We start from the raw sequence: 18,004 nt of genomic DNA on the forward strand, positions 1-18,004 counted from the left end.
AGCCCCGAGGAAGGCCCTGCAGAGCCCCGCCTTTTATGACACCACAGAAAACGTGGGCATGTTGGCTGTCCTCACAGCTGGAGAAGGCACATTTATTTTGGTTTCTGTTCATCACTCCAGGGCATACATGGGGGAGCTATGACACTGACTGATGATTTGGGTTTTCACAAATTTTCATCTTAAATAGAGTAAGATTTTCCCACCTACCTGCCATGACTTCTGAGCCATCTTTACCTCTCTCCTCCCCTCTTACAATCATAATGCCTCAGCCATGTGTTACCCTCATCGACAGCCACCTCCCAGCCCCATCTCAGACCTGTAGCAACTCAACGAAAAGAGTTCACCTGCACAACTCTGAGGCCTGCGGATCAAGTCTAATGGGAAGGTCTACTTAAGAAATACCAATTGAAAAAAAAAAAAAAAAAAAAAAAAACAACTGAGAGGATGGTACAACAATTTCCTGTATACTTCTACCTCCACACATATACAGCCTCTCTCATTATCAACATCTTATGAAATTGTGGAGGACCCTTATAAAAAAAAAAGAAAGAAAGAAAGACCACATCCTACACCTTCTAGCTTTTCTTCTCAAGGTGCCTGATTCTTGGCCGGCACAACTGAGGAAAGATGAGCCGCTCCGAGGACTAGGCTAGTGCTGCTAACATGCAGTCATGCTGGTCGGGGATGAGATAAAGAGCTGCACCAGGACACAGAGGAACTCACTGCCTACTTCAGCGAGGAAGCCTCCGGACCGACACATAGGCAGCATCAGAGGGCACATGAGTGAGGCTGTGGCATCCCAGGACCTAAGGGTACAGGTTCTCTATGAAACGATGTGCACTGTTGCGATGGGTAACACTCAGTTGGCTGAGGAGCAGCCTTGGCAGACTGCTGAGGGGCAGGGCCTGCCCTTTCCTTCAGGACTTAGCAACTCAAAAGCTAGAGTGTGGTGGGCCTTCCCCTCCCCTCTGGAGGGATGGGTGCCTCAGAATCATCCATGGTCTCCAGTAACTGCTGGGCCGCTGGCGTACACACAGAGCAGAAGCCAAGCATCCCTTGTCCTGTCCGTCCTGGCACATGGACAGCCCCTAGCTCACTGCCCATGTGCTCAGCTCCACCCGTTACAGCCGTCATTTACCTGAGGCCACGCCCACTACTGCGCCGAGTGCCATCCCTGTGCCTACTTTGGACTTTACTCCTGAACAGCTCCTCTCTCGCTGTCCAGAATTATCAGTATTCACCTTAGGATCATTCCCATCAACTGGGAACAAACTATTGTCCAATGGGGCCATTGCAGCCCATGATGCTATATAAAATCACTTTCAATTGACACGATAGGGGCCTGGCATTTGAGGTCCTGGAACTTTTGGGCAATCTCTTCAACTCTCTCTCCAGAGGATCCCTCACACTCACAAAACCCTAGAGACTACACCCCTAACCCAGGTGACTGGAATCAAAGACTCCGGCCCCAAGCAGGTGGCTCTGCTAGGTCCCAGGGAGGCAGAAAATGCCAGCCTGCCTTTCTTCCCACATCCTGTTTCCCGGTTTAGTAGCTGGTTTTGTAATAAAATCACTGTCAAGTGAGCATGACTCAGTCCCCCAGTCCACCAAAGTCTGGTGTAACCTGAAAATGAGACATTGGCTTCCAACAGAGGGCCCTCTCCATCCCCCTCGGCCACTGACACACAACACATCTCCTCCAGCTGAATTCTGAGGCCAGGCCCTCAAGTGGAATCAGCAGCCCCTACCAGCCCAGCCAGAGTTAGCCCTTAGATTACTTGTTGTCCAGCGCCAACTGCTTGAAAAGACCAAGCAAATCAGCCACTTGCAATAACATCTATGACCCAAAACAATTCTGACTCCAGACATTTAAAATCAGAAACCAGACTAATGTGGGCCTTGAGGCCAGGCAACTCCATTACGTCCAAGAATTCTACCCTGGTTGCCTGTCGATGTCTGGTCTGAAGCCAGGAGGTAGCACAGACTTGGCACCATGGGGGAGGAAGCCTGTGGGATGGCTGCATATGGGAAACAGGAGCCCAAGCCCAGGGTCAGTTTGCCGCCCAGAGTCTCTCTCTCATCTGCAGATCTCAAGAAGCCTTTTACAAAGGACCTGCTCCTGTGGTAGACCTTGGCAGCCAGGTCATTTACCAGTTTCTGCCAGGGCAGTATTGGACTCAAGGTATGACCCATAGTACCAACTTTTCATAGAAGCTGTAGCTGACAGCTTTCTAACTAGCATAAGCCTTTGCAAAGGTCAAGTGAGGGTTTACAGGACAACATACTCACTTTTGCCCACCTCTACTCTGCCCAAATATCCAGGTGCCCTTACGCCAAGAGGGTATCCCTACAGGCTCATCCATTTATTCCTTTCTACAATCCCTAGTCTTTACTGAGTAATGAGCCTGCAGTAGGCATCGTGGGAGACAAAGAAGACCCAGCCTGTGGCATCGCTAGTGGAGAGAGAGGCGTGGAGTAGCAACAATGATGCTAACGCCCATACGCATCTAACCACACAATGCGTGGGAAGGGGCTGGCTCGGGCTGGGTTGGTAGGGACAGTGTCACAGAGAAGCCAACAATTCAGACAGGCTAAAGGATAACAGGCAGAAGCATGTGCCATGGAAAAGTCTAGCATGTAAACACCTAGGGATGGGTGTGGAGAAGGAATGACAGGGAGAGAGTGGCTGGAAATGAGGCAGAAACGTAAATGGGCCAAGGTTTAGTGGAGGCTTCGACATGAGACTAAGAAAACTATGTTTCTCATGTAACAGGTGGCCAGTACCAGAATTTCGTTGGGAGAGGGACACAGTCAGCTTAGGGTTCACAAAGGGAGTCTGTGGAAGACGAACAGAGAGGGGCTGAGGCCAGAGACAGGGAGATGGCGTAGCAGTCAGGGTAACTCGGAAAGGAGGCAGGAGAGACTGGGATGTTATGGGGGTCATTGACTCAAAGTATGACCCATAGTGCCAACTTTTTATAGAGGCTGTAGCTGGCAGCTTTCTAACTAGCATAAGCCTTTGCAAAGGTCCAGTGAGGGCCCAGGCAGGTACCCATTTTACCAGGTGAGAAGGGGACCGGGAGAGAAACCCAACATTAAAGGAACAGGCTGAGACCAAGAGGTGAGGAAGTCTGACAGAGAGTTCTAGTTAAGGAGAATGAGAATGGACTGTTATTTGGCATTAAAATAAATCACCTTCAATTATATGTGATCCCTGAAGAACTGAAAAGACAGCATCAAATTCTTTTCCCAAGAGGTGGAGAACGTCCACTAGGAAGATTGCTAAGGTTTTCTTAATGAGCCCCACGCCTGCTGGGACCCTAGGGTGGGGACCCTGGGGTGGGGACCCTGGGGTGGGGACCCTGGGGTAGGGACTGCCATCCTGGGAGGCTGATGGGACCAGATGCCTGGTGTCCGCTGTGCGTTAGATCTGCGCAGAAGCACATGGACAGCACTAAAACTCACTTCTTTCCCCCACCTAACTACTCTTTACTCTTGCCAAGCCCAATTGGCTAGGCATGTAAATTAGCCCTTTTTGAGGTAGAAGCAAGATCAAAATACTTTATCACCTAAGACTTGGGAACAACATGTGGCTCTCTGGGAATAAGCCCATGACCAAGGCAGGCAACCTGTCTGGAACACGTACTGGACCAAACAGCAGGTGGGTGACATCTAGAAGCACAAAGAGGGAGCCTCAGATGAACGTGACCTGTTCTTTTTACCTGTGGGAGCCAGTACTTTGGAGAAGGCCCTTTATCCCCCTCCTTGGAACAAGAGAATTCGTCAGAGAATTCCAGGGGCTTCCCGAGGAACACTGGAGGGCAAGGCCAGGGGAACGTGGCTTGTTGCTCACTCAAAACCCTAGGGCACTCCAAGGTCAACTCCAAGTCAACAGCAAAACCTGAAGTGCATGAGGTCAATGCCTGGCAGGTGGGTTTCCCTTGGAAGCTGACACAACACACTAAACAGCCTGCTTGCTTTGCCCTGATCCATCATTTTTAACATTTGTCACCTCATGGCACACATAAACTAATTATTAAAATTCTGCAGCACACCAAAATTAAAAATAGAGGGATAATTTTGATCATTCACACTGGACCGCTACTGCTGTGCTGGCTGTTGTCATTGTTTTATTTACAATCTAAGGGAAAGAGGTCAGTGCTCCTGACTAAACAGTCGGGTACTGCAAGTTTTAAAAATTCTTGTGGCACACCAGTTGAAAATTGCTACCCTAATCCTTGGCTCTGTGGCTTCTCACCACCTTGCACTCTTTTTTTTTAAATTTATTTTTATTGTTGAGAGTATTACAGATGTCCCTTATTTTCTCCCTATCGCCCCCTTCACCTGGCTCCCGCCCCACCCCAGGCCTTGCACTCTTACCTCACCAAATCAACTCTGCCCACCCAGTAAGCCTGCCTCCCCACCAGGAAGCCCCCAGCTCTGGGTTTCCTACTGTCTGCCCACCTCAGCCCTTCCTGCTTGTGGCTCATGGTCCTGGGACCATGTCCCTCTCACTGAGCTCTCTCTCAAGAGGCCCCATTTCTCCGTCAGTGTCTGAATAGGAAAGAAGTCCCCAGGGTCAGGTCTCTCGATTTGCTTTAACCTTTCCTCCTACATCTACCAGGAAAGGTTTTGTCCAACTCACTGCCTGTATCTGAATGACAAACAGCTGTGACCCAGGCAGCGCTGACAGAGATGCTGAAGTTCTTCTAACAGGGGTCCTCAAACTTTTTAAACAGGGGGCCAGTTCACTGTCCCTCAGACCGTTGGAGGGCCAGACTATAGTTAAAAAAAAAACTATGAACAAATTCCTATGCGCACTGCGGGCCCGGGACGAATCGGCTGCTAAGCAGGACAGGTAGCAGCACCGGGCGGGCTGGATAAATGTCCTCGGCGGGCCGCATGTGACCCGCGGGCCGTAGTTTGAGGACCCCTGTAAGGTGTGGCCCTCACTGTGGAGTCCCTGTTACAAAGCTCCTCCTACGAGATACTTTCCTATGAGACTGATGGGCCAGGTTTCCCTCTCCTCCATTTCATGTGGCCATCTCCTCAAAGAATCTTCCACCTGCAGCCTCTCACAGGGTCCCTGAGCCCAGGAAGGAGGGCCCTCACCTCACCACGTGCCTGTGCAGGCTGACTCGAGGGGGCTGGATGTTAACAATGAAGGGAAGATGAGGATAAGCCAGGGAGTGCTCTAGGCAGAGCTTTGCATGTAACTTGGTGAACTGATTGTCCGCCGCTCTCCAGGCACAAAGCAGCATAAAGCCTTCTCCCCTTACTTTGGTGACCCAGTGACAGAGCTCCCCCAAGCACAGAGAGACTGTTATCTCTGTGACAAACTTTCTCAATTGCAACCTGAGGTTGTCTTATGCTATGAAAATACCTTACTAAGTAAAACTACAAAGCAGCACAATGTCTAGCGGAAATCACTCATTTTAAAACTCTGGTTGATCAGTACTGATTATAAATTTTCCCTTAGTACTCCAGTCTGTTAGGCCACTGAACTCCTCCTGCACCCCAGGTTTGGTATCAGCAATTTACTGGGCAGAGTAGTGTACAACAAACCCTTGATGCAATGGTCTGCTACAGGGTACGCGCTCACACGCTCACACACACACAAATTCACACAAACACACACTCACTCAAACATATACACTCACACAAACACACACACAAATACACACATACATGCACACACATTCACACTCACAAACACATACAATGACACAAGCACACACACACTGATACACACTCACTCACACACTCACACACATGCCATGGGCAAGTGGGCCTTCTCAGCCTAGAACAAACAAGCTTTTGGAAACCTCAGAGCATAATCACCAACGAGGGGAGGGGAGACGTGGTGTGGGGATCTGGGAAATGCTCCATAGATATGATCCGTGTTGCATTTCTCAAGGACTTCTGATGTTGTTACTTTGCAAACTTCCATCAGTCCAGACAAATATTATTCAAAGAAGTAAAGGTGAGAGGGAAGTAAACCAAAATCTCCAAAGGAAATTAAGATGAATTTGGAAAAGGAGGGAATGTTTGTGTGTGTAGGTATGGACAAGTCACAGGAAGTAACACCTGGTCATGCATAAAGTGTCAAATCTGACCCCACTGCAATCGCCCCAACTGGTCACTTACTAGCGTCCTTTCTTTTGGGTCCACAAAGAGCTGACAAAGATTGCATAGAAATTAATTCAATTTAAAAAAAGGAACAGTTTTGAATTAGAATTCCATGTACGTAAGGAGTATATAAAATCATTTCATAATCCAAGGATAAATTAGTTTTGCCAGGTACCTTCCATACAGATGAACCAATAACTGGGTCGCTGAGCTTGTCATCCTCTGACTGACAGTTTGGGGTTTTGCTAGAAAAGGATCTGAGGGTCAAACATCCCACAGCTCAGCCAGGATTGCTGCTCTGCCCAGGGTTTTAGAACAAGGGAACATGGTTGGTTGAAGGTGATTGGTTGTGGTGGTGGTGACAGTCACAGTACTACAGCCTGTGACCACCTGACACATCTACAGCCTGGTACCACTTGCCCAAGCATGGCACACCTAGGGATTCTTTCCTCCTCACAGCACCCTGTGACACAGGACCATCATGTCTTCACTTTATGGTGGAAGAAACGGAGGCATCTAGCAGTTAAGGAACTTGTTCGATGAGCGGGTGCCGAGCAGGGATTTGACTCCAGACCCGGGCGTGCTCTTCGACGCTGTCCTATCTGCCTATCTGTTATACTACAGATACTGATGGATGTGAGATGGATCTCCTCCCTCCCAAAGGAGACACAATATGCTGAACTGGACAACACAGTTTAACATATTTCATGTCTTGTTTTGTCTTAAAGTGAAAAGTTTCTAAATTAAATAAACAAGAAAATGGTATGGCTCTGAGAGGTCTGCAGCGGGTAGAAGTTTCCATAAAAGGTGAAGAAGATGCTGTAGACCAAGAACACACAAAACCAAAGTCTTTTTCCTAGAAATCTAGAAGTAAAATCAGGGCCGAATTCTTTCTGATGGGTTATGGGAAAGTGCTCCAGTAACGAAGCAAGTGTCCCCAAGACAACCTGATAATGCTGTTCTAGAAACAGAAAGTAGGTTCAAAACAACCTCCATCCCACCAATTCCTAATGCTCTCCTCCCTTCTTCCTCTTCTTAGAATTGTTTTTATGAGGTTTTGTTTTTGCAGATTTATTGTCCCATATGTATACAGATGCCCTAATCAGATTTTAATGTTCGCAGGTGATAACCCAGTTAGCGGCCAGAACAATTCAGCATAATTCACTGACACAAGACTAACAGGAAGCGGGTGCTTTTCTAGGGTGATTCAGCAACAGCCTCTGTGAAATGGTTTCAGCAACTCACCTTAGGCTTAAACGCAATGACCTTCAAAACCATCTCGACAGTGAACACCCCAGTGAAGACCATGTTCAAAATGTCCATGGCATCATTAAACATCTTGGACTGTTCATAGTGCTGTGGACGGAGACGGAAGAACAGCTCTCAGAGGCCCCTTCCAGGCTCGCAGAAGGAGGCCCCCAGCCCTTCCTCCCTGTAGGCGAGTGCCCTCTAGGGACACAGGCACCCTCCACAGGCCAGCACCCTCCCCCAATGATTCCACTGACACTGTCAGGTCACAAGCTCTCTCCACAAAGTGCAGGGGGCCTTGGCAAGGTGAGGATGATTGGATGCTGAAGGGGAAAGACATCAATTGCCTCTGCTCAAGATAAAAGGAACCCGTCCCTCCTTCTGGCAGGGATCACACTCAGCGCCATGACCCAGGCACAATGCAGAATCCACCCAAATGTCCATGAATAAAGGTAGGACTTATTTAGGCATAAACTTTATGCCATTTAGTTCTATGTTCAATAAAAGGCAGTATTATCTTGACTTCCCACTTTCCCCTACATCAGCACATGGTCCTTCTCATGCATAAAGATTTCTTACATTGAAGGAAAGTTGCTAGGAAATTTATAACTGGCTGTCTTTAGACCCATTTTCCAGACAACACTGGGAGTTGGCTTGCTAACGCTCTTAAAGTCAGTGTGAAAACTGAATCTAGACCTTGGTTTTTGCTTCTTATCCTAATGCAGTGGTTCTTAACCTTTCTAATGCCGCGACCCTTTAATACAGTTCCTCATGTTGTGGTGACCCCCAACCACAAAATTATTTTCGTTTCTACTTTATAACTGTAATTTTGCTACTGTTAATGAATTGTAATGTAAATATCTGTGTTTTCCGATGGTCTTAGGCGACCCTGCTAGCGGTTCTCAACCTATGGTTTGCAACCCACAGGTTGAGAACTGCTGCTGTAGAGCCTAAGACCATCGGAAAACACAGATATTTACATTACAATTCATTAACAGTAGCAAAATTACAGTTATGAAGTAGCAATGAAAATAATTTTATGGTTGGGGGTCACCACAACATGAGGAACTGTATTAAAGGGTCGTGACATTAGAAAGGTTGAGAACCACTGTATAATGCAACTAGACAATAAACTACTGGAAAGTCTAACTGTTAAGTCTAGTAATTATAGTGCTTATATTAAATATATAGAATTATATTAAAAGTTAATACACTGTAATCCAGTGTGCCCCACTGAGGTGAGTTGTACTCCTTGCCCCCAATGTGAGCAGGGAATAGCTGTGATGCAGAACAAACTCACTACCCCATGAACAGAAGGGTCCCCACCGCACACTGAGAGCTCCCTGAGGACAGGAATGTGACTTGTATGTTGTTTTTCAACACTGGGTGACAGGCCCAGAGCAAAGTGCCTGGCATAAATTATCCAACATAAACTTTATATCTGATGCAGGCATGATGGACTTCCCATTTTAGCAATAAAGAAAGCAGCCTCGGGGATGTAAATAACTTTCCCAAGGTTGCCCCCCCTCCCCCGCACCGTGACAAGTCAAGGCAGGATTGGAACCCGCCTGTCCAACTCCACACACAGAGCGTCAGTCCTCAGCCATGCCCTGGCCCCAGGAGCCCCAGTAAAGGTTACAGAATTGAATGCTCCGGCTCCAGGGAAATGTAACCTATGGCCACGCTGTACAGACAGTCTCTTAAAAGAGCGATCTTAAACTCCCACCATGACGACAGTTAGCCAAGACCGGACTCTGACCAAACTATAGCCCTGACTCATCGGAAATCAAACCCATTCTCTGGTGAGAGGCTGGCCTTCCACCCTCACATCTGGGGCACGGACTGTGCAGAAGGCCCAGACACGATCCCCATCTCCACGCGTCTACATCTTTACCTGCATGGCCAAGCAGAGTGTGTTGAGCATGATGAGGACAAACATCATGTATTCGAAAGGCGAGGAGTTCACCACGTACCAGAACTTGTACTGGTAGGGGTTTTTGGGGATGTATCTCCGCACGGGGCGTGCTTTCAAGGCGTATTCAACACACTGACGCTGCAATGGGAGAAAAGAGCAACAAGGGGTCCTGAGCCCGTCCTCGGAGGGAGGACGAAGCTCCCACCTGCTCTGAAAGAGCCGGCGCAGCACCTGCTGGGAGGGACCCGGGATCCAGGGGAAAACTACTAGGCAGCTCCCGTGGGCACTACTCTGCATCAGGGACAAAGGGCCCCCAGGTCCATCACCTCATCTGATTGTCAAAGCACCCTGGGGGTGCCCAGATCCCCCAGACTGCTTCTATTTTACTTATTACAAAACTGAGCCAAGCCCTGGTTGGCATGGTTCAGTGGTCAGAGCATCAGCTTGGGAACTGAAGGGTTGTGGGTTCAATTCGGGTCAAGGGTACATACCTGGGTTGCAGGTTCCCATCCCAGTTGGGGAGCTTGGGGAGGCAACCAATTGATGTCTCTCTCACATCCATGTTTCTCTCTCTTTCTCCTCCCCCTCCCTTCCACTCTCTCTAAAATCAATGGAAAAAATATCCTCTAGTGAGGATTAACCAAAACAAACAAACAACCCACAACTGAGCCCAGAGTTGTGAATGGCCCGCCCGAGGTTGCACGGTGCACAAGCGTGGCCTTGCCCCAATTCTCGTTCCTGCCGTTGTCTACGCCAGCGGGTTAGACCTGCAGTTCTCCTGCCCACGCTCCCCTCCAGGAGAGGAGACCAGGTCACAAGAGGCACAGACATCCCCAAGAACCCAATGGGCTGGTTCACTGCCTGAGACTGGAGCCTCACAGCTGCTCCAGGATGGACCCATGCAAGTCATCTCTCAGGACTGAGTGTGTTAACTGTGAGTGACTAATGATGAGCTAGCTGTGTGTCCATCTGCAAGTGTTTGAGGCTCAGGGGCTTGCCGTTCTCAGACCTCTGGGTCAGTAACGATGGCCTCCCCACTCACTCTGGGGCTGAGACTGGTCCACCCATTGCAGTGAGCCTCCAGCCCCCACAGCTCGGCATCAGGCCTTGCTGGCAACTTGGCCCAGACCTACTTCCATTCTTCTGCTTGGACTCAGTTCTGACTTCAGACAGGCTCCCTCCTGTCTAGGCCCTGGCCCTGCTATGACCTCACACAGTGACTCCAGGGGACCCCCTCCACCCGCAATCTGTGTCTGCTCTGGACCTTGGTGGTGACATAATTTCGGCTCTGGTGCTGCCTGGCTGAGGGTGAAGAGTGGGGCCAGGCCTCCCTCTGACTGTCACTGTGGAATCTGCAGAGATGTCCTGACAACTCAAAGCAACAGCTTCTTAGAAACCAAGCCAGCACTGTCATCACATGTCCCCCAGTGGTCATGGCTGCAGCCGAGACAGACAGACTGCCTCACCACAGCCACTTCCCCCAGGGAGCCCAGGATGGTAGACTATTCTTGCTCACTCTGTCATCATCAAACCAAGATGCCAATGATAGAGGACCCGGGGAAACTCCCAGAGCAGCATCTCCAGCTCACAATTTTTTACAGCTGAAAGGGGCCTCTACAGGCAACTCCTGAACTGAGACATAAAGGAGCAGACACAGAGGGGATCGGGGATGCACCCACAGTCCCAGAGCAGGTACAGGGAGACCACATGCAGGCTACTTGGCTCCCTCGCACCATCACACAATCAGAGCCAAGGCCCCTGCTTCTATTGAGTTGGTTAAAACAAGGTGCTAGATAACGAGAGATTGATGCCAGTGCGATCTTAGTCCCAAGTTTAAAGTTAGCACCTCTTCCTGTGGTGTGATAGCACACTTCCTCCTAAGCCAACGGTTCTAAACCAGGAGGCATCTGGCAACATCTGGAGATGTTTGCGGTTGTCACCAAAACAGGGGTTGGGGCATGCTACTGGAATCTAGCAAGTAGAGGCCAGGGATGCTGCTAAACATGCTACAAAGCATAGCAATAACTCTCGGCCTGAAATGCCAACAGTGCTGAGGTTGAGGAGATAAAAGACTGTAGTTAGAAGCTCTGGGAGCATCACTGGTGCCTTCTGGCCCCTGGCCACACCACCAGATGACACTGAGAGCTGTCACTGGTGGGTCGTGACCACAGAGGTGGCCCAGGTCTGGGGGTGGATCCCACAATGACAAAGTCAAGTCTGAATCTGAGAACCTCACTTTCAACAGCAATGACTCAGACTGGCCATGGGTGTGCTCTGAGCAGGGCCCAAAGCCGAGGGACACACACAGGCAGCACCTTCCTCTGTGTATGGGGAAATCATCAACAGAGAAGTAATCCCTCTCCTGCTCGAGGGACGGAAGCCCAAACAGTGTGTGACTTTAACCTGATTTTTGTCCAGCTCACAGTTCTTATACTCTTTTTCTCCCTGCTCCTGGAACGTGACAATGACGAAACCCACGAAGATGTTCATCATGAAGAAAGCGACAATGATGATGTAGATGATGAAGAAGATGGAGATTTCTACGCGGTAGTTGTAGATCGGGCCCACATTCTCTCCATTCGAGTCGATGGCTTTGTACAGCAACCTGGAGAGCAGAAGGTCCCAATGAGCACAACAGCCCCACCCAGTCCGGGAGCCCAACCCCACTGCCTTCCCAGGGTGTTCCTCTTCGGCATGTCCCCATGGCTCTGATGGTCAGACCCCTCATTGGAGCCCCCGCCTTAAGGCCCCTACACACAGGTGGGTTCTGAGGCACCCTCCTTAGCGTGAGGCCCAGTCAGCCCAGCACCCAGGTGGGGGCAGCTGGGATATATTTGTGATTGATGCTTGGAGGAATGAAAAACAAAAGATTTCACAAATATTCAATCACACTCCTTCCTATTGCCAGGTAGAAGATGAGGAACATCTCAAGTAGGCACTGGTTGAACTGAAAACTGCACACTGACAAAGACAATAGCGAGCAACCATGGATTTCCAAAGAACTCAGAGAGCTTCCCCAAGCTGAAATACACACTGAATTACGGTAAATACAGGCCCAGCAGAACTCAACAGGAAGAGGGGACATTACTATAAGGCCCCCAAGTTAAATTCAGCCCCATTCTGATGCAGAGTCAACACTTCCAGAGCACCCAGGGGTGGTGTGCTACACACCTTCACATCCATCTGCAAAGGAGGGCATCACTGTCACCCCATCTTATGGGAGCTCAGAGAGGGATCTCAGTGCCCAGGGTCACACTCCTCGGGGGCAGACCCGGAGTTGAGCCCAGCTCCTCTCGGCTCCAAGTCCCAACCTTGTCCATTTCCCCTCAGCTGCCCCCATGATTTGCTAAAGCACAATGTTCGAAACCTGAGACTCAAAACCTCCGTAGAGTAAAAGATCTTACTCAGCACCTCTTCTATCCTCAGTACCAGTTCCCTAATGAACAGCCCCACCCAGCCAACCTTTCCCTACATGCTCTCCTATAGAGCTCCCTGGCTCTCTCGTGCATCCAGAGGGTCTGCCAGCCTGAGAAGACCAGCCTGTCCACCTTTTGCAGTCCCTCTAGGCCTGGGAACTTGACATTCAGGACTCCTTCTACGCACCTATGCTCTGGTGGCAGGAGCTAGAGGTGGGGTGGGGCAGCAGAGAGCAGAAGAGTAGGAAAGGTACAATAGACTCTCCTTTTGTATTCCACCTCCTTCCTTCTTCCTGCTTTTCTTACTCTAGCCATTCTTCAGGACCCTATTCTGCACGTCTGTGACATACCAGACTCTCCTGCCTGGTTTGATCACCTGACACACTAATTGCATTTTGGAGGAACCCATATCGAGACAACTGTTTTTTCCAAGGTGCCTAGCAAAACATGTCACCTGGAGCTGGTACCAAAAGCACATTTTATGAATGAGCAAGTGAGTGCCTCAGTGAAAGACATGGCACAATGGCAGTCATCAACGCCTGGCACATATTAGTACTAGGGATGGATGGATGGATGGATGGCTGGGTGGATGGGTGGATGAATGGCTTGGGACATTATCAAGACCCTATTTAGTGTAATCGCAGCTTTACTGACATGGCTACCAATGGGAGTTGGCATGAAAAACAAATGCGTCTGAGGGCTCCCCATTTCCATCCAGAGCTGCTCCCCACGAGCCAGCTGAGATGAGCCCCTTCCTAAGACCTATGCCCCCTCCCCTGGCCCCCCAAATCCAAGAGTCCTGAAGGCTGGCCACAAAGATTAATCCTTTGTCTAATCAGACAGAGGGGCAAGTGGCCCAAAGTTTAAAAGTCATAGGGAAAGCTTGCAACTGCAGAGAAAAGCAGGACTCACTCAGGAGAGAAAAATTGGCTGGAGTGCCCCAAGGCAGGAGGCGCCTCCCTGTGGACGTCCCTCTGTACTTACTCAGGCCAGCCCTCGAATGTGGAGACGGTGAACAGCGCCATCATAGCAGAAAGGACATTGTCAAAATTAAAATCGCTATTTTGCCAGATCCTCTCACGGACCACAGGGTTATCAACCTCCCCATCCTTGTAGAGGATGAAAAGCCCCCTAGGGAGGAAAAGAAATGTGGGTCATCTTGGCATGATGTGAAATCGGTCATGGCTGCCCCATCCCCACACTGCAGGCACAGGCACGTTTGGTCTGCCAGCCAGGCCACTAACCTGAGCATGGCACTGCCTGTGTTTCTCCTCCTGGCCTGTATTCAATCTCCTCTCCAGCTCACATAACCATCAAGAAACTACTAGCTTAATGAGTATTCTCCAGAGCAACTAGGCAGCCACCGGCATATGCCGGATAACAAATGAAAACTACCAAACAATAAGCATTTCTCATATGCACTGGGCTCAGCGTGTACACTGAAGAACCAAAAGCTTTGGCCTTGGAGAATTCCTTAAGCTCTGGAAGCCAGCCCAGGCATCCTCTTAATCTGCATTTTAGCTTTAATTGAATTCCTTCTTTTTAAACCAACAATGTCCCCAGTTTTTCCCCCAAGATTCTATAATTTCTGACACACAATATTTCTCATAGAATTTAATTTCTGGAAGGAGTCGATGTCTTTATTTTACAGATGAGGAAGCAGAGGCTTAGAGGGGGAAGGGAAGGTGACTTCACACTGTTGCTGAGCTGCTCAACTCCAGGGGGCGCCCTCCACCCCCAGCCTACAGACATGGTGCCCCTGGACGGGTAGAGCCAGTCGCATTACATCGGTGCTCTCTGACTGCACCTTTTGCTAAAAAGAAACCCCAAACCAGTGCAGGCAGTTGGACCTCACTTGGGGACATTGTCAAAGGTTGGGGACACAGGGACTTCTGCACAATCTTAGACTTTAGGCCACGGTTTCTGCGTCTGCCTTCACATTCTTTTGCACGGCTTGGGATAAGAGGCATGAGTGTTTCCCACCTTATCTCACCTCTGCCCATTCTTGTGAATGGAAATATGGCCAAACTGTGGGTGGCAGGAAACCTCTATCAGAAGATGGCAGCCAGCACCTGAATTCCAGGGAGTTGAGCTTTGAGCTTTGGTTTGAGGAAAAATTACCTATGTGGCTATAGGGCAAGCATGTCAAACTCACGGCCCGCAGGCCGTGTGCCTCAATTACTTGGCCCATGTTAGCCTTTGAGTTTGACATGCTTGCTGCAGGGTGAGCTTTCTGTGGCACTTCAATTGTTATTTTAGGGTTTAGTCCCCTCCCCTCTAGTTTGTAGAGTCTATACCAGGGGTGGGCAAACTTTTTGACTCGAGGGCCACAATGGGTTCTTAAACTGGACCAGAGGGCCGGAACAAAAGTATGGATGGAGTGTTTGTGTGAACTAATATAAATTCAAAGTAAAGGAGCAGAGGGGAGAGCAAGAGAACACTCCGCTCTTTCGGCTCCGCGGGCCGGATAGAACAGCCGAAGGGGCCGGATCCGGCCCGCGGGCCGTAGTTTGCCCACGGCTGGTCTATACCAAACATCAAAGGCCATCTATCCATTGTTTTGAGGTGATGGAAAGCTTTGGAACTAGATAGAGGTGGTGCTTACACCACAAAGGGATTGTGCTAAATGCCACTGAATTGTATGATTTAAAATGGCTAACTTCATGTGATGTGAATTTCACCTCAAACAAACAAAACCCAGAAACCCTCCATCGCTGCAGCCGTGGGCTGAGCACATGGGCCTCATGGAACCCACGCCTTTTGAAATGCCAGCACAGGCAAATCCTGCAAGTCTTCCATTTGTTCTTCCCAATTTCCCACTCCTGTGTGCGGGACATTCACCTGCATTCCTCAGGGTTACTTTTGGCTTCATCTGTGCAGCGATAGAACTTTCCCTGAGTACAAAACAGACACAGAGAGTCAAACGCAAGCTTGCCCCTGAAGAGATCATCCGGGCCTCGTGCCCCAAGGCACGTCCTGTACCTTGAACAACTGGACCCCGATGCAGGCAAACATGAACTGCAGAAGGGTGGTGACGATCATGATGTTGCCGATTGTCCGGATGGCCACAAAAACGCACTGAACGACGTGCTGCGGGGAGAGAGCAGGGAGGGGATGAAAGGGAGACTAATACCAGCCAAGACTGTTTGTGTCTGTGCATCTGCATATGATTTCCTGACTTTGTGGGGAGTTAGCCCCGGTGCATCCACATGGCTGCCTGGGAAGAGCACCTTGTAATGGGTCCCACCTTGGTTTCCTGCCACGGTGGGGGTGGGGACGGCACTGCCTGGCACACAGGCCCACAGGACTTCCCACCCCATAAAACAACTTGGGAAAACATAAACCCTCTTTTGTACAACCTGCATAAGAATAGATTTAAAGACCAAAGTAAACAACATTAATAATATAAAAGTAATAAATGAAGAGTAATTACATAAAGAAAATATTTTAAGTAAAATTAAAGAAAATCATAATAGTTAAAAATGGTATCAGGTTTGACAGAGGAAGCTCCACTGGGTAGAAATGTCCTTTTCAAATGTGAACCCACTTTAAAATCCATCAGGCCTCAGCCCAGCACTAGCCCAGCAAAGTCAGTAATTAGAGCTAACCCTGCTGAAGCAAGCCCAGTCTGCGGGGGAGAGGCCCAAACCTTAAGTCCTTTTGCTCTGTTGATGGCCCTGAGTGGCCTCAGGACCCTTAAGACCCTGAGAATCTTCACAACGGAGATGGCACTGGATCTAAGGGGAGAAATGGAGGAAAGAAAGCAGAGTGCATTAGAGTTGGATAAAACACGGAGACCGTTTCTACACTTGGCTCTCACTTTACTACCACTACACAGTGTGCTGGGTCCCGTGTGGAGCTGAGCTAACCTCTCCCTGAGACTCACAGATGAGCATGGTACAACCCATGGACCCTCCTCGGCCAGGCCCATGCACAGTGGCCAAGTCAGCTGCACAGCTGGCCTCGGCAGAGACAGGACTGATGAAATCTGCTTTGTTATTTTCAGGGGGTGTAAATGCTAGGTAGTACTTGGCTTTTGGGCTTCTGTTTTATTTGGTGTGTGTTTTTTCTAACTTTGGACCCCTGCTTTGGTGCTGGGTTTTGCTGGCCTTCAAGGAGTCCACTACTTGATGAGTGAGATGGGAAATTGCAACCTCATGGGGCAGGCGTGACAACACAGGGGATGTCATGAGGGGAGTGTCACCTTGGGGAGCTTGGGAAGGCCCCCTAGGGAGGTGATATCCAGGTGAGTCCAGGGAGAGTGAGGGTTAGCTAGACAGAGGGGGAAGGGGCTGCAGGCCCAGAGAGTGCCAGGTGGGCAGGTCCTGTATGAGAGAGTGCAGCTCACTTAGCAGGGCAGGTGGCTGGGTGTGGCCCGAGCACCTGCTCGGAAGGCAGTGGGCAAGGACTGCAGCTGGAGAGTGAAGGCACAGCCAGGAGTTTATAAAAGCTGCAAAGATACTGGTTAGAATGTCCTTCCAAGCTAACGGCTACATGGCTCCCTGCCCCTGGGCGGTGGTGGGAGGTGAGGGGGACTACTCCCCTAGAGCAGCGGTCGCCAACCTTTCGGACCTCACGGACCACCAGTCGTCCATAGACCACCGGTTGGCGACCGCTGCCCTAGCGGGCTGTTTCAGGTGGGGGTCCTTCATCTTCTGAGGAGACAGAGCTTCTCCATTCACCTTTAGCCCAGAGCCTGGCATGCATGCTCGCATGGAGGAAACACTGATGGTCAGCACTGAGCAGTGGTGCTTAGTAGTCCACAGGAAAGCAGGGCCACCCCTAGGTGCTCCCACTGGAGCTCCCGGGTGTGGCAGGCAAGCAGGGTGCAGCTCGGGCTATTTCCCACCAGAAATCTCTAAATGCCATGAAGAGAACCTGGGGCCCTGACTTGCAGTCTCAGGCCCCTCCTAGCTGAAAATTTTGGAGGGCAAAAGAAAAGGGTCATATGTCCTGGAGATCAAGGGAACCTTCACTACCCAAAGTAGAAAGGGCTCCAAGAAGCCACTTGGTCCAAGTCCCTCCCATACAGATGGGAAGTAAGAGGATGCCCTCAAGGTCCTGGGGCCAGCCCTGGAGGAAGCTGGATAAAATGCTTTGAACTAGAACTTGGCTTCTTTCCCTCTCTGTTGAAAACAAATATCGCAGAGAGCAATAAGTCCAAGCTAGCAATGGGCACAGAAAGGAAAAGAGAAACACGAGAAAGCAGGGACTGCCCAGTGCTTTCTGGCCTAGGTACCCAGTGCTTTGCCAGGTACCTAAATGTGATTATTAAAATGATGCCCAGCCTTTACGA

At 49.8% G+C, this 18,004-nt stretch overlaps 1 protein-coding gene across 3 annotated transcripts in view; it reads right to left on the reverse strand.

The window, feature by feature from the left end:
- The window catches only part of CACNA1D (calcium voltage-gated channel subunit alpha1 D), a 311,586-nt gene that overhangs the window by 49,263 nt on the left and 244,319 nt on the right, over positions 1-18,004 (reverse strand). For all 3 annotated transcript variants that reach the window (XM_080675937.1, XM_080675938.1, XM_080675936.1), the window contains 7 exons: positions 16,358-16,445; positions 15,691-15,798; positions 15,550-15,602; positions 13,693-13,839; positions 11,696-11,897; positions 9,272-9,430; positions 7,375-7,485 (listed from right to left, as the gene is read on the reverse strand). In XM_080675937.1, the coding sequence (XP_080532063.1) occupies positions 7,375-7,485; positions 9,272-9,430; positions 11,696-11,897; positions 13,693-13,839; positions 15,550-15,602; positions 15,691-15,798; positions 16,358-16,445 (868 nt within the window). The remainder of the gene's footprint in view (positions 1-7,374; positions 7,486-9,271; positions 9,431-11,695; positions 11,898-13,692; positions 13,840-15,549; positions 15,603-15,690; positions 15,799-16,357; positions 16,446-18,004) is intronic.

This window comes from Plecotus auritus (assembly GCF_963455305.1).
Source record: "Plecotus auritus genome assembly, chromosome: 6".
Classification (NCBI taxonomy): domain Eukaryota; kingdom Metazoa; phylum Chordata; class Mammalia; order Chiroptera; family Vespertilionidae; genus Plecotus; species Plecotus auritus.